General features: G+C 33.0%; 1 protein-coding gene across 3 annotated transcripts in view; it reads right to left on the reverse strand.

Moving 5' to 3' along the window:
• Positions 1–15,644: 15,644 nt before the first annotated feature.
• Positions 15,645–17,370, reverse strand: part of gry (trafficking protein particle complex subunit 11 gry) — a 122,278-nt gene continuing 120,552 nt past the window's right edge. For all 3 annotated transcript variants that reach the window (XM_085823758.1, XM_085823756.1, XM_085823757.1), the window contains exon 31: positions 15,645–15,906. In XM_085823758.1, the coding sequence (XP_085679884.1) occupies positions 15,862–15,906 (45 nt within the window). In that variant the 3' untranslated portion in view covers positions 15,645–15,861. The remainder of the gene's footprint in view (positions 15,907–17,370) is intronic.

Raw genomic sequence — 17,370 nt, forward strand, 5'->3', positions numbered from 1 at the left:
ATCCTAGCGTCGGTTGAGCCGCTCGATTCTTCGAAAGCTGTCAGCATTGGCGATAGAATATTAGAATTTACACCACCTCAGGTAAGTGCAGTTTCTTGACATCTATCTGTCAATGTATCTAATAATTCTAATTTAGATTTCCTACTGGATGAGGTTTACAAATTGCGTTGGTGAAGTTTGTCTCTACGAGGATCACGCAGTGTTTCCAAAACTCGCCGTAACAGAAAGCGAAGCCCTTCAGCTAAACCTGCTTCGAATTGTTCCTATTGCTGGTATCAACCCAAATTTAATGAGAAAGCCAAAAAATGTGTTCCACCATGTCCGTTCGAAGGAAACGAACTGGGCAAAGTGCAGTGGAGACTTGCAATTTACCCTCTGAGTCTCGCCGCTTTTTTATTAGAGACAAAAAATCAAATAAAATATTTTTGTGCGACACTGGCTCAGATGTCAGTCTCCTCTCAGCAACCAAAGATGAAGCGAATCAGACACCAACTATGACATTTTCTACTGCCAACGGTACTCCTATTTCGGTTTACGGACAAAAATCTTCAAGTATTGATCTTAGACTTCGGCGCAGTTTTAATTTTACTTTTTATGTGTGTATAGTGTCAACAAATATTATTGGATTTGATTTTTTGCATTATTTTGATTTATTACCTGATTTAAGAAATAAAAAGCTTGTTGATTTAAAACGCATTTAAAAATTAATTGTAGTGTAATTAACACACATTTGTATTTTATAAAATACAAATTGCAAATAGTGTATATGAGAAATTACTGTCTAACTATCCTTCACTGTCGAAGCTTCCCGATCTTATCGAGACTGTTAAGCATAATACTATGCATGTCATTGAAACTATTGGTCCTCCTGTTTCATGTAAGACTAGGAGAAAAAAAAATTAGATCCAGATAAATGCACATCCATACTGATTTCATAGGTCCTCTTCCACCGTATGAAGGTAACCGTTATTGCATGACAGTTATTAACAGGTTTACCAGATCGGCCAGAAGTTATTATACCTACTGCCGACATGTAAACTCAAACTACTTGCAAAGTGTTAGTGCATAACTTGATAGGTAGATATGGCTGCCCAGAATTAAAAACAATTGATCAAGGCCGAAAATGTGAATCTCATTTATTTAAGGATTTAATGAAGATTTCGGGTACACATCGCATTAGAATTACTGCTTATCATCCTCAGTCCAATGGGCTGATCGAAAGATTTCATAGGCATTTTAAAAGTTCAATAATGGCTCATAACGATCCAAAATGGACTGAAATTCTGCCTATAGTTCTGCCGCAGTGGCTAATCGTACCGACGGTGCGAATAGCTAAAAGGCTATTCACACCACCTACATTAGCGCATGCGCACAATCAGCCCAGGCACCAGCATTTTACGCCGATTTCCGCGAGGCAGGCGAAAGTGAGAGCCAAGATTGTTAACCCTAACTCAGAAAGGGTTGTTAATAGTTCACCAGCAAGAGAATAATTTGCAAATAATAATTATCAATTACAAAAACGATGTCAATCTATATACATGATAATGTTCAGGAAATGATTAGATAAAATAGGGATTTAATGATGGTTCTAATTGCAAGCGAAGACGTGTAATTAGTTAAGAAATCTTTAATGTACTGATAAAAAGGCTACAGAAATTACTTAAATTCTTTTATTTAATAGAGGAAATTTTATGCAAACTTAGACCTTATTCTTATAGCATAGGACTGCCAGAATTTATTATTCAATACGAAAACTTACTAAAAATTATAATATTCTTATATATTCATAATTTTTTCAGTATTCACTCATGTTTATAGGTTCAAATGCCACATTTCAAAATCAAAGTTATTTATGAAATAAAACCTTATACAATCTGATAAATCATTTGTGTGTGCAAATTTTTAAATCCAAATCTCTCACATTAATTTTTTTTCTGTCTTTTAAATTACATCCCATTATTTATTTCAATTTAATTTATTAATGTGCTTGTACTAATATTTCAAAGTTCTTTGAAGTACTTTATGTGTCATAAAAATCTAAAGTTCCATAAAAAAAATAAACAGTCATACAGAATTGTTAATAACCAGTATTATATGATTAATTAGTCATTTAATAGTTGATTTAATCGCTTTTAACTTATTTCATGTCTAAATTTTCTACACAGAAAACTTCTGTCTAATTTTTATTATCTTTCCTCGGACGAAGATTTTCAAAGAGTCTTGATTTCAAAGAGTCTTCGGAGAATTAAAGTCTTGATTGCGTAAAACACATCTTTGAAGCTAACAAATGCAAACAAGATTTTGTCCCCTCCCCCCAAAAAAATCAGTCATTTATACTATTTCAACCGTTCAGGAAAACGATAAACATTGCGAACATAAAAATCTACCCTTTTTTATATATACTTTAATAAAAGGAAATGTGTTCCTTCTTTTTATAAGAAAAGCAACCTATTTTCCTTTCTAAACTTCTGAAAGTCGCCAACGCTTAAAGAATGATAAACTACGCTAAAGTAGTAACCCGCCTTTTAAAGAAAAGACTCACTACAACACTTAGACAGTTCGCGTACGTAGAATCCGTTATGGATCTAACAGTTTAATGCGCATGCGTGGTTAATGGTGGTGCGAATAGCTTGAGCGGCTAATCGCACCGCTGGTGCGAATAGCATCGGCCTAGTTCTGCTGGGTATCAGATCTGCCATTAAGAAAGATATAAATGCTACTTGTGCTGAACTTGTTTACGGTGTCACACTCAGATATGCTAAATGTTACTTATTTCGTACCTCCTTCTGAATCTTATGTGTCACAGCTTCGATCAGTCATGCATTCAGTTAGACGGATTCCAACCTCTAAACTTGTTCAACCATCAATTTATGTACATCTGGCACTTCAAAACTGTTTTCATGTATTCCTACAGATCGATTCTGTTAAACCTCCTCTAACTCCACCTTACACGGGTCCACATGCCGTTGTTAAACGAATGGACAAAAATTTTATTATTGAGGTAAATAACAAAAAGATTACAGTCTCAATCTATCGCTTAAAATCAGCGAATATGTTGTCGGAATGTATAGATTCAACCTGCAGTTCCTTAGATTCCACATTAGAAAGTCTGTGAAGATTCAAAACTTGCTCCTGAACAAGTAATTACCAGGGATAAATAGAAAGGGCTAGCTCATTTCTTTGTTCCACTCCTCGCCGACGCGAGCCTAATGGAGGGACTTAACAGGCAGTAATCTGACGTCACTGTGATGCCACCTGTTCTGATTTCCCGCGTTTAAAACTGTAGTTTCATTCAGCTGCGAGACGATTTTCTAGAGGTTACATATCCCAAATTAATTTTAATCATATATATATATATGTTTTCTAATAATGTATATATTTAAAATAATTTATATATATGTAATTTTAGTCAGTTTTTATTTTAAATTCTATATTGTAAAGTATCGTTTACGTAATATGGCTTTTTGCGCTGTAGTAACGTGCTGTAGCACTTGCAAAAGTACGAAAGGATGAGATATTTTATTTCATGGGACCAAAGGATCCAAATGAGATTTTGCTTTTCACGAAAGAATGGATACACAAATGTCAAAGACAAGATTCTATTAATTTGAAGAGCTGAAAAATCTGCAGCGAACATTTTCTATGCAGTGTTTATGAAGATGATATGAAAAATCGCTTGTTTGGATAGCCACAAAAAGAAACTGTTGAAATGGAATGCTGTGCCGAAAGTAAATTATGATGACAATAATAAATCAAATTTTAATGATTTTGAAATAAAACTCACAAATGAAAATGTAGATATTCCCGAATACCCTAAGTTTAAGGATAAACAAAAATGCATTGATAATTTGAAGAACAAAATAATATACTTAGAAAATTGTATTAAAGTATTAAAAAATAGAGAAAAGAAAAATTTTAGAATGTTTGTTCAGCAGCAAAGAAGGTGGACGACATCTAGACAGAAATTGGTATCAGAAATTAAAATCTCAAAATAGCGAAATTTTGGGGAAGGGGAAGCACAAATCGGAGAATTTGGAAAAATGTCTAAAGCCTATTTTTATAAAGACGCAGATTAATGTATTACTGAAAAAGAAGGAAAAAATCAGGTGGACTAGTGAAGATATTTCACGTTGCATTGTCATAAGAGCTCTGTCATCTTAAAGCTATGATTTTTGGAAAGAAAAAAAATTAAGAAAAAAATTGGAATATCTTTACCTAGTATTAGCAAATTAAAGAAATGGTGCGCTAAATTTTAGTGTAGTCCGAGAATTCAAAGTGATGTTCTTACTCTAAAGAAGGAAAGAGGCGAATATTTGTATTCTGTAGAAAAAATATGCGTTCTCAGTTTCGACGAAATGCATATAGATTGAAAATTCTGCTATGACTCTAAACTGGACCAAGTTCTCGATTCTTTTCAAAATGTGCAGTTTGTTTTAACCAGAGGTCTCATTTCGCGCTCTGCCTCAAATTACTGAGAAACCACGTTTTAGATAAAGGATTTGTTTTAGAAGATGGAACTGTTTTAAATTTTGATATTATTAAAGAGGTTTTAAATAGAGATTGAGAAGAAATCAAATTGTGTCACAAACTAAAACCGAATTATTTAATGGTCAAGGGAAACGAGAGACAAAAGGTCGCTCCAGAGAAAATATTATTTTCAAAAAGTACCGCAAAAGGTATACTCCACCCCACAGGAAATCAAAAAACATCTGACTTCTATGAGTTAATCGATAATATCTTCGGTATTATGAATAGTACCAACAAGAATAACAAGTATTTAACAAACTAATTTTGTTAAGTACTTGTTAAAGTTATTCTTATTGTATTCTTTGTAACTAATTATTGATTAGATTTTGTGGTAGATTAGCATTCTAGATAAAATATAATAGTGTAAAACATCAAAGTAATTGGCATAAAAAGAACTGCTTCCTTTACTCACGCTTTTGAAAAATTAAATAACTGTATTAGGTACTCTGAGTAAAGCTATTTTGTCAAAATTAAGGCAACAATCTTGCATACATTTATTTAATTGTAATATAGATATAAGTATAAATTACAAAATTATTTAAAAATATCTATTATTATATTGAATCGGAAGAGAATTATAACAATGTAAAATTTACAATTAGGCAAAATATCAAATGTAGGTTAGCAGAAATGTTGCCATATATGTCATATATGTTTAAACCTATGTCAATGTAAAGTTGTTTTTTGAGTAAATTTAAATAGCTGCTATTATAGTTATCTTAGATGCAGTATAAAAATTCTCTCAGTTAACATGCAGATAAAGAAATCATTAGAAATAAACGTGCATTAATTAAAAAAACCTGCAAATAAAAATTTAAAAAAAACCACGGAACTTTATGTTAAAAAGAGTAGCACATTTTATCTATTATTTTAAAATTGAGTAAGTATTATAAAATTTTATTAATGGTTCAGTCTAAAATGCATAAAGCAGTAACATTGTCTCTTCCAAATTATAGCTATCTTTCACACACAGCTCATTTTAAACGCTGGTTCAAAAATGCTAATTTCCAAGCTATGAATTGCATCTGCGCGCTCAGTGTCATCATGACTACGTCACACTTTCTGCTTCAGGAGAAAAAGCTCTATGAGCTAGCCCTTCTCTTCTAAGTCCTGGTAATTACTCGCAGTGGACGTAGCGTTCATTTTCCCGACAAGCTTATCACTGTAATATAATTGAATGTTTTCTCTTGTGGTCTGCTGGAAAATTGATAGTATATAAATACTTGATTTTTGTTTTTCATACGTTTGAGAGTTGCTTAAAATTCTTATTGTATTAACTTTTCCGTATTTGATTAAGATATGCATTGTATTGTTATATATTTCAGTCAGAATTTAAGTGTATTATTACTTGTACATTACTATTCATATGTTTTGTATTTTTTCTTTTTTGTACGTACATATTAAAGTATAACATTTATTTGAAAGTATATACCTTAAATTGGAATTTTGCCACCAACCCCTTTTGTATCGTGACCGTGTCACTGGGGGGACACTCTGTGGTGTGGCAGTCTTATGTTCGACTGCGCCGCCAGACGACGTCATGTTGTTTTCGTAATAACTGCCAGCGCAACCAGCGAACGCGCCCACATTGCCCTTAGCTCGAGTGCAAGGATGTTCGAATATTTGTGTAGAAGTTTTCTGTTTTAATGGTGTATTTAATTATGGCAAAGCACACTAGGGCTATCTGCCTAATGGGGAGGGATGCCTTCGTGGAGGACTTTCTAAGGGAAACTGGCTCGTACACAGGCTAGTACACACGTTACACATGGGGAAAACCACGAAAACACCCATGCAGCCAGCCCTTTCGCGGGATTCGAACCTCGGACCGAACTACCAGTGTTCAGCGACTTTACCACTCGGCCGCTGGTGGGCTCTGTTTTAATGAATAGTTATGTTAATGAATAGGTGTGTTAATAAAGCTGTATTTTACCGATGGGGAGTCGTGTCTTTGAAGAATATTCACCGAGCCATAACTCATGCACCATAGCAGTAAATTCTCTTTTCTTTTATTCTTGACCTGTTTCAATCTTTTCTTGGCCTGCTTCCATATTTCTTGAGAAGTTTTCATTTCTTCTTTAACGGATTCTTGAACCACTTTCGCATCTCCTTTACATGCGATAAAGGCTGTCAGCAATTGTTCTTAGTTGCTCTTCCATCGCTCTTGTAACCAGCATTCAATCCTGTTTCTGACACTTACAATTGTAACTTGCGTACGGGTTCTTAATGGACTGAATGCTCGCAGAACCAACGATAGCTTGATAAAATTTATTTTTCAAAAAATACACGTCACAGTTCTGGAACTTTTCATAAAAGTACTCGAAGATCTCTTCTCAATACGAAAGAGCACAATCAGTATTACCCCTTCAAACTACTAAAAGCGTTGAACACAACGCAATGCAATGCGTATTTAAACAGTCGAAGTTCCCACAGACATCTCTCGGTACTCCGAACTAAAAACTGAGAACTGATGCTCTGTCCTGTCTTATATAATTTTTCCCTGCCCGTCGAGAAATTTCCACTACCTGCGATTTCTCGAAATTTCTGGAAGGCATATATAGTTACAGTTACATATAGTGCGCACTACAGTTACAGTTACAAACAGGGATCGGACTAAATGCCACCAAATGATAGCCAAGTGCGGCCGACTTTTGGAGAATTTTCAACAGGTTTGAAGGCAAAAATTAGTTGCCCAAATTATCGTCTTCTTGATGCTATCGCGGCAAATTCACGAGACAGCCACTTACCTCGATGCTGAATAAACTTGCCTGTAACCTTATTTTCCCGGCGAAGAGTCACCCTCTTGAGGCCATTCATATTACATAATTCAACAGATACTATAATTTCACAAGATTATTTACATATGTAAAAAATTCGTAACAGCATGAACTGTTGATTAATTCTGCAGGAGAAGACTCAAGCATTGAAATTTTAAAAAGCAAAATAAAAATTTCGAAGAAGAAAAATCTGCTGAGACTGTTCGCCGAAATTTAAGCGAAGGAGAGGGTAGAATTCCCCATCAACACTTTTCGAGAAACCGAAGCGAGAAGGCGGGCGTCGAGGACAAGAATGCTACACAGACTTTTTGGCAGCTGAAAATTTACAAAGAGGGCAGCGTAATTGTCTCTCACTGAGAGAGGGATGGAAGTTAACTGAAGAGATAAAGGGAACTAACTATTTATTGACTGTCATCTCTTGTAGCACCAATAAAAAATGCCTGGGACAGGCTATTTTCCAAATGGTGCTTTCTAGCAGAAGAGCACAAGTATTTGGATTAGCATTACAGTTCCATTTTCTGAGCACTCTTGGAATAAGGAGAGGATCCAACATTCATTTTTTAGGGCCCGGATTATCGCAAAGGGTATTCATTAATATTCTAAGTATGCAGTAAATTGACTGAAAACTATATTACAAAGTCAGAAATCTGAACGTCCAATATCCGGAACGATTTAAAATCTAGGCCTCGATTCTTAATTTCATTTTGGCCTGAATAATAACCTTCATACTGAAGAAACAATCAGGTAGCATAAATATGTATGATCAATAATTTGGCTCTGAAGCCAAATTTTGGTTGGGCATACATTTCGGACTGAAACATTCTACATCAAAACATCCTTGATTTTACACTTACTGAATACTTTATATCCCTGACATCAGGCTGGCGAATTATTATTTATCAGTTTTTGCTTTCATTACCGCATGATTATCAACACACGGCTGCTTGAGAAATGAAACACGCAGCCATGTTTAAACATTTTTTTAAATTTTTTTTTATTTTTAAATATTAGTAACTGAATACCAAAAAGCATGGTAACCTTTTACGTTGACATTACACTTGGCAATGATTACGGACTTCAGCTATCGCTAACAGAAATTGTTGTGTAAAATCTGACGTGGCGTCATAATCTCCGTTGTTGGCTGTGCTTCAGCTAACTGCGCAGCGAAGTGTTGAATTCAACAAAAATAGCTTTTCCCCCTATCAGTTGGAAACATGTGGATTTAGTAAATGATACTCACTGGCCAAAAGATTACATCTAGTACGATTTGAATTGAGAATATATGATTTGTTATTCAAATAAGCCCAGGACTGGCTCTAGAGCAGATGAAGTCGCATCGGGCGACAAAATGGAAGGAAAAATTTTTGGAATTTTGAGAAGCGCGGCTTAAGAAAACTAAGGGATAGCATAATATTTAGAATTGAGGGAAAGCACTGGAATGCAAAACTTTTAGAATTTAGGGAGGCACTTGGCAGTAGAATTCAGAGAGCAGAGACTGCATCGAGCTGCAAAATGTCTAGCGACGGCCCTGGTAATCCTTTAAATATATGCGGGATATATATACTTTAATATATTATTTATTCGGGACTTAAGATAGACCTTAAGCATGTGTGGGAAATAGGGGTCATTATAATAAATAACTACACTAATATAATTCAGGCTCAACTTCGTCAGCGAGCAAGACAAGCAAGAAGCAAGTTAGTGCAGTGGGGGGGGGAAGCAATTTGGTGCAACATTATGACTTTAGTTGCCAATCTCATGATACATCATGAATTCTAATTTTGCACAGAGAAAGATCTCGACATGCAATTACTTCCTGGATAAATCTGCAGCAAAATCTTTTCCTTTAGAAATACCTTAATCAAAACCTTTAAATGCACTCATCTAAAAAAATAATATAAAAGTTCTGAGCTACCCTTTTATAATTTCAAGCTTTGTCTATTAATTTCATATATGCTTTTCATTTCCTAAAAATTAACAAATTCTACATTTTTAGAAATGATGATAAAATCACTGGCATGTGTTGCATGCTAGTACTAAAGACAACAGAATGGTAAATATACTTTATTTAGATAATTAAATTTAGAAATTGAAAGTGATATTTATCTAAAAAATCTCCAAAAATGAGTATACAGAAAAAAAGAAAATTTCAAAACAGAGTGTACTACAAAAATAGAACCAAATTATAGGTTTCTTCAGTTCTTGTAAATCACATATAGGTTCATTTATTCCAGAAAACTGCAGAAAATGTATGGGTCGAATTTTTGTTCCATACTTATTTGGCAGGGTAAGATGAACCAATAACTCTCATTTCAATAAATTAATAGTAGCAAGTTTTATACCAGGTTTTAAACTAAGGATGCAGTGCAGTGGCGTAGTTAGGGTGGAGCAAAGGGGGACATCTTTTTCCCGGGCGCAGCATCCATAGGGTGGCAAACTGATGTTACAAAAGTTTAATAAAATGAAATGTTTTTCATTCTTGACATATGGAAGGGGGCGCAAAATCTTCAATTGTCCCCAGGCGCTAAAAAACCTAGCTACAGCTCTGATGCAGTGGTTTCTTATGCGCCACAAAGGCTATCTATCTGCATAATAAGAGGGATGTCATCATGGAAGACTTTCTGAAGAAAACAGACCGCATTCCTATTGCACATAAGAAAACACAAGAAAACCACCCATGCGGCCAACCCAATTGCTTGGAATCCAAACCAAATTAGGATTCGTTTTTAATGGTCTTAACCACTCACATTTCTTATGAAACCATCTTTTGCTTCTAAAATAAAATAAAATGCTTTTATTTGGACGCAATGAGTCTATTAAATCCAAAGGGAACAACTCCAGATAAAATATTTTAAACAGTAATTTGAATTAAGTATAAAATATGGGATCCAGATTCGTTGAGACTTCGGCGTTTCCAGATTTGGGAATTTCCTGGATTTTAGATCACCAGTTCAAATCTAATAAGACGGCAAGTAGAAATTAGAAATTATAAAATTAAAATTAAAAAATAGGAGCCCAATATGTATTTGTTTTGCATTATTACACAATTTTTTTCAATGTACGTTTAATTTGATTCATTTTTTGTGCTAACATTTTTTTCTTTATTTTTATAGACAGATATAATTTCTAGTTCAGTTTCAAAGTTCTAGTGTTCAGGACTGTAATTTCTGTGTCGAGAATTTCCATTAAATTGTCAATCGAAATTTTTTCCTTCTCAATAATCTCATCATCACTTTCGGCAGCGATACTTTCTGGATTTCGAATCATACTACAGATTTCGCTGTCCATTAGTTGACTGCTGTTTAAGGCATTATCATTGCAATGGAAAACTTCTGTTTACATCATCTTCATTTATTACCACTTGTCCATAAATTCCATACTTTGGAGAATTTTGCTTCTTGTTTGCATATTCAAAAACCTTTAAATTTGAGGCTGTCTCATCAAAGCACACAGATGAGTCAATAACTGAGAAAGGTGTTGTTGGCTAAGTTCTAAACCTTGCAACATAGTACGAATTTTTTATGCTTCTCTCTTGGAATACACTGAAATCAATCTTTGTTTTAGAGCATCATATTTTCCAGAAGCACGACATTTAAAAATAATATTGCCAACAGAATTAAGGATATCAGAGTCCACAGCAGCAATGACATGGTTAAATTTTGTTAAATCAGAAGTTATGTTGGAAAGAGAAAACTGCAATTCCAATCTGACAAACCATAGGGCAGGATTTGTTTTCCAAAAAAGGTAGTAATTTTACTGAAACATACGACTCGTGTGTAGCCTCTGCATCTTCAGCTGCAATGCTATCAGCGGAATTTTCATTACACGGCATTACCAACTTTCCACAACTGAGTATTACAAATATTAATTCTAAAACATATTAATACAGAACTAGAAACAGTGCCTCTTTGCTCCCATATTTCTCTTGCTTTAGAAAAAAAAAAAAAAAAAAAAAAAAAAAAAAATCTCAAAATGATCATCCGCATTTTTTCTGATGCCCAATAATTGATCTTAAAGCATGGAGGTGTGTTTTACTGCAACAGCCAAATCCAAACTTTGTTTTTTAGGTTCCTATTTAATAAAATGTTGATGCTAAATATGAATTCGCTTACAAAAATGAAAAATTTCACGGTGTGGATTAATACAGTGGCACTAGTCTATGGGCAACAGTCAGTCCAATCAATAATTTCATCCAAACTTTCACATACAGCATCCAGAATTTCAATGAAAATGATTATATAATCATGCTTTTCCACCTATCTTTTAAAGCATAGTTTCTGCAAATGAAATTTTTTTTCATACGGAGCAAAATTCATCGATCTTTCATAAAACTCCTTGTCTCTCTGGGGTGTGAAGGAATGAATACATCTTTTCGATCACCCAAAAACATTTTCTGATGTCATGGCAAATACCCGACATAGCAAGATTTCAGCAGTATTGCATAAAATTCGCTCAAATGTCTTTAGGTTGATGTTCAGTAATATGTGTTTGTGTCCTTTTAAACTCTAGGCTCATAATACGAATGCCATCGTAACCTTGCCCTCTAAGATATCTGACGTCCAGACCAAGATCTTTCCAAGTTTTCAAAACTACGAAATACTTTGTGCGGTAGTATAAGTAAGAGGACTGGAACATAAAATTTGTTCACAAATCTTCATCTGCTCCTAGTCAAGATAACTATCACAGAAAGCTATTTTCCTGGCAGTTGCAACATTAGTTTTTTCAACAATCAAGACTGAGAAATATTTTGATAGTTTTACTTGCTCCATAATTTTTGTTTGCATCAGAGAACCATAGGTTTGAAGTTTTTTTGTTTTGGATCAAGAAAGTTGTATATACAGCATTTTTCTTTGCAGTTAGCAGATGATCTTCCAGGGTTTTTGTCTCCAGACTGAACAGCAAATATTAAGATAGCCCTGAAATTTCCTTCACTTTCAGAGGGTAAGTTCTCTAAATCAATTCTTTGATTCCTATGCCTGTGTAATGCCAAACATTCAACACAATGTTATAGTTTTTATTGTGGGCTTCAGTTTCTCTCGATTCAATTTAGACTCTTTCATTTTATTTTGATATAATAAAACAATTATTTTGATCCAGTAAACACCCATAGAGTTTCGTTTCTTGTGAATTTGCCACATAGCAAAAAATACATAATATTTGCAGTATGTCAAAATATGCAAGCCAGGGATACTTTTTGAACCATGCACACTGGAATTTCCAACAGAACCTGTAAGATCTAACTCTTTTAGTTTTCATGCAAAGATACGGTCTTAGTAATAAGCCAGGCAATTTCTCACACAGGCATGAAATAGCACACAGGGAAAGGATTTATATCACCCTTTTATTTGATTAAAACTCTTTAACAAAAAGTACACGTACTTCGTGCTCACAATAACACCGACTACTTGTGGTGGAAACTTAAGAATAATTTAACAATAACTTTAAATGGCAAATAATAGTGCTGGACTACTCAAAACTAACAGGCTGACTCAGCAACCAACACCAGCACTAAAATTTAATAAATGGCCAGAAGGCATAGCAGCAACTAAGATTAAAAGCAGGAAGGACAAAATAGCAAAGTGCGCTATACTCACAAAATCACACTCTGTTTAACTTTGTCTTTTTGCTCATTTAAATACTCTTCTTCACTTTAACATAATTTGCATCCCGGCAAGGAAATGTGGAGCTCAAAAAACATTAAAATAATTTAAATAATTGGTTATTAAAACTAGGAGAAACCCTACAAACCTTTTGCTTGAAACACTACTTGATGGGAACTCTTAATTTCTGCATGACTAGCACGTAAGTTTCAGCAACTCCAAACTATCTGTGCTTGTGGCAAGTTTTCTTTCCCTTACTCACTACTCACTAGCACAATGTCTTTGTCATCTGTACTTACAATTTAAAGACACAACAAACTCTCCTCGTTATTAGTACTACGACTACTGCAGGAATTGTAATTAGATATGCGATTACCAATCACTGAAATGCAGCCATCTACTACCAATAAGGAACTACTACGATCACGACCACCTCTATTCTCGACTACTTCAGCCACCATCATATTAGTTTTTTTTTGGGGGGGGGTAGTTGAAAAAAATTCAGCAGAGAAACTTTCCTTTTGTTTTTCAACCTGGAATTATGATAATATGCTAATATAATTATTCATATAGAAGTTTATATTATCACAAAATGAAAATTTTAATGATTGAGGGCATTAAGTAACTATAATAATTTAATAATAACAACATATTCAAATTCTCAGAAAACTGTGCTTAATTACAGTAAGTGTTATTTTCAGTCATATTCTACTAAGTAAATTAAGAAATTTGGTAAAAACATTAATTGCTAATGCCAAAGTACCACCTTTATCAAATAAATATCAAACCTTATGTGAATCAAAAACACTACTCAAATGACAACAAGAATTACAAACTGTTAAATCCCTTTGAAATGAGATGGCACTTCCATTGCTAAAAGAAAGGAATGTTACCTTTGCACCTGTTTGCAAAGCTGAGTGTATGCAGATGCCAGTGTGTCTTCTACAAATATGTAAATAAAATCATAAAATTAGTTTAAGGAGTTACAGTCTATCGTTTAGTAATTGGTCAGACCATTCTGAGTGGCCTGTTGAGAGGCATGGTCTTTCAGAATTCTAATAAATCTGCCATAGTTAGCATTTTTTTCCTTTCTTTAAATTTCTTTTCCACCATAGCTTAGTATTCTGATCACGTTTCTGGCTAAGAATAAAAGTAAATATAGTGGTTGAAAAAAAAAAAAAAAAAAAAAAAAAAAAAAAAAAAAAAAAAAAACTAATATTTTGTTCTAGACATTCTAATAATCATATAACTTCACATAACATCACCTAAATCTGCACTGCAGAAGCTGACTCATTCTTAATAATGGGAATGCTCATAAATCTCTTGAGATGTGCATACATTTGTTCTCTGCTATTTGAGTATCTGTCCTCCAGAAGACACCATGCTAACTTATAATTGGAATCAGTTATCGATATCGTTTGGATTTGTTCTAAAGGCATCTCCTTTCAATGCTACTTTAAAAGACTGCAATATTATAGCATCTCATAAATATGAATTCTGATCAATACTCGCTTTAAAAATATCCTTAAAGAAGAAAACCAAGAATGCATTTCTCCTGGAAATGTGAGTAATAAAATCTTAGGTAAATGCACAAAAGAATTTTCAGAAATTATAGTATTTCCAGTTTATTCTCTTTAACAATTTTTGACAAACTATTATTTATTTCAAATTCCATATCAATAAGGTTACTGCTGATTTCATCTTGCTCATTCAAAGTTTTTTGATATTTTCATCAGTATTTAATAATAGAATAAAAATACTATCAAACTCATTTTTCAGATTGTTAAATTTAGTTTCTAACAATTCTAAGTTACTAATACTTAAATTTGGCTCAGAAGTTTCTTTTATCATTTCAGTAAAACAGTTTCTTTTTAGAGAGAGCATCTTTCAATTTTGCAGCCATTTTGACGTTTATCAATAATAACAAATTATCACACAAATTTAATTCAGAATTTACTCAGTGCAATTATTAATAATAAACAAAATTTCAAAGACTATGTATCACTTTCTTTCAGCATATGGTCGTAATCCACAAACATAAATTCTCCAGAAACTAAAAATGGCAAAACCGCCTGTTCAACAATTTGCTTATTTACTCAGCCAATTTTACTTCGGCCCTACTGGACCAGTGACACTACAATACTTTTGATAATTGAATAAAAACAATCAGATAACTAGCCTATAAATGTTCCTGACTATATCAATGCTAAGCATGAGTGAAATGATTACAGAAGTGAGAAATTTTTAGAGCCTGTCAAGCAAAAAAGTAGGAAAAGAGAAAAGAAGAATTCTGATTTAGCTCTGGGAAAGGCTGCAGCCTCACAGCACCTCCCTTGGACTTGCCACTGAATGTCATTAAAAGTGCATTATGATTTTGATCAACGAAGTCAAGCAGCATCAGATGCAATCAATACAAATTTTCTTGCGATGATGTGATTCAAATTAATGTGAAAAATATGCAATAGGCTACCAATAAGGAAAAAATACAATGAAATTTAAGGAAATGGAAGATGATCAATATATTCTTGCAGGAGCTAGCTATCAGTTTTATTGATAGCTTTTGCAAGAATATATCATAATTTGCTTTTATATACACTTTCTGAATAATTTTATAAGAAGAGTTCATTGTCAGATATTGAGCTGCTGCATATATAAACTATAAATACAAGTACACTGAATGTAAAAAGTAATTATAACTTCAGTTTTTTCAATTTTTTTAAAATTACCTTAGACTGAGCAACAATTAAAAGAAAAAAATATTTATTATTCTGTAAAAATCTCACATACAGATTAGAATTATGAATACTCCATATATAACTATAAATGTCTACATAATTATAAATATTTGAGAGCATAATTTACAATGTACAATGACCACAAAATGATGCTCATGTTTTTTGCTATCACAGTATAAGAGCATATACTAAAAATTTTAATAAACATGCACGCTGAATCATATGCTATGCTAGTCTTGCAACATCTTCTGAATTTCCTTTTCCTTGTGGCTGAAACAATAAATAAATAAAACTTGAAAATGGAATAGCATCATTACATTATTATTATTTTTTTTTTAGATAAACCTATATACAAAATAAATCAAATTCATTTTTTGATTATGGCTTATCCTACCACATCATGAATGATTGAAATAGAAAATTTCTTCTTTCACAATAGACTAAGGAATAAAATTCATGTTTAACATAAAAATTAAAGAAAAGTATTTTTTTAGCAAGCTTCTTCAAGTTATGAGAAAATATAATAAATAGCATTTTCAGCACGAAAACATTTTTTTCTGTTCACTGACCTTGTACTTCCTGTACACAGAGAAACAAGATATTTATCTCAGTTTACCATTAAAAATAGAAATTATGATCTTACAAGAGTTTACAAAGAAGCTTTACTTTGAAAAAAAATTTTTTTTGAACACAAAAACTTTAACAAGTGTCTGAAAATAAGATATTTTTTAGAAAAGATATATTTATAGAAAATTATCAAACTGTAACTGTTATACTAAAAATATCCATTTTGAATTTGATAATTTAAATATAAATTATACTGAGAAACTGATGGGAAGTGAGGGTTATCTGCCAATGGACAAAGCCTTTGTAAAATAATTTTTAAAGTAATGATGAGGGTAATGATGTAGCTACTGCTATCTACTGCTTTCATTTCTTCCCTTTTTTATTTTGTAAATGGCATCAATAAGAATGGTTGTTGTTTTAATAACTTCTTTTCATAACATCAGTATTAGTATTGTCTGCAGGATTGACAATTTTGTCAATTCTTCAGACATTATTATCACTTAAACAATTATATGATGCTGGGGGAATTTGAAAGCTAGATATTCTACATAACATGTGGAATACCATATGCAGCAAATGCTTCAGTGTTATTTCAGAAGCACGATGGAGATTCATCAATAAAACTGATAGCTACTTTTTGGCCATGCTATATGACATTTGTAATGTATATGTCTGAATGACTCAAAAAGGAGGCCCTTTACAGGGCTACGCCTGTTTTTTTGTTTGTAAAACTGGAAGGAATTAAAATTTAATGGAATAAAAATTTCATAAGTTATTTAATTAATTAATGGAACCCTTTTTCAATTATGTGTTCTTATTTGTATTTATTTTAAAAACAGCAATTTAAAGATGTCATCTTAGATCACTACCAACAAATGAATCCCATTAACATTATGCAAGGAAAATTCTGTGGCATTTAGCCTATAAGACATTTAGGCAACATGTACATTTAGCCAAAATGGCATCTAGCCAACAGAACATTCAGCCAATGGGTACACTTCACTTAACTAACATGGTCAATGCAGACATGCAGATTAAAAAAAAAAAAAAAAAAAAAAAAATTGCGACAATGTTTTAGTAAATTATGCTCATATTTATCTGACAAAAGGCTGTTTCCAGGGTATACAATGAGAATGTTTAAGGACAAATACCAATTTTTTTTTTCCT

This window comes from Stegodyphus dumicola, chromosome 9 (assembly GCF_044657685.1).
Source record: "Stegodyphus dumicola isolate Sdum_Otavi_A_Nest chromosome 9, ASM4465768v1".
Classification (NCBI taxonomy): Eukaryota; Metazoa; Arthropoda; class Arachnida; order Araneae; family Eresidae; genus Stegodyphus; species Stegodyphus dumicola.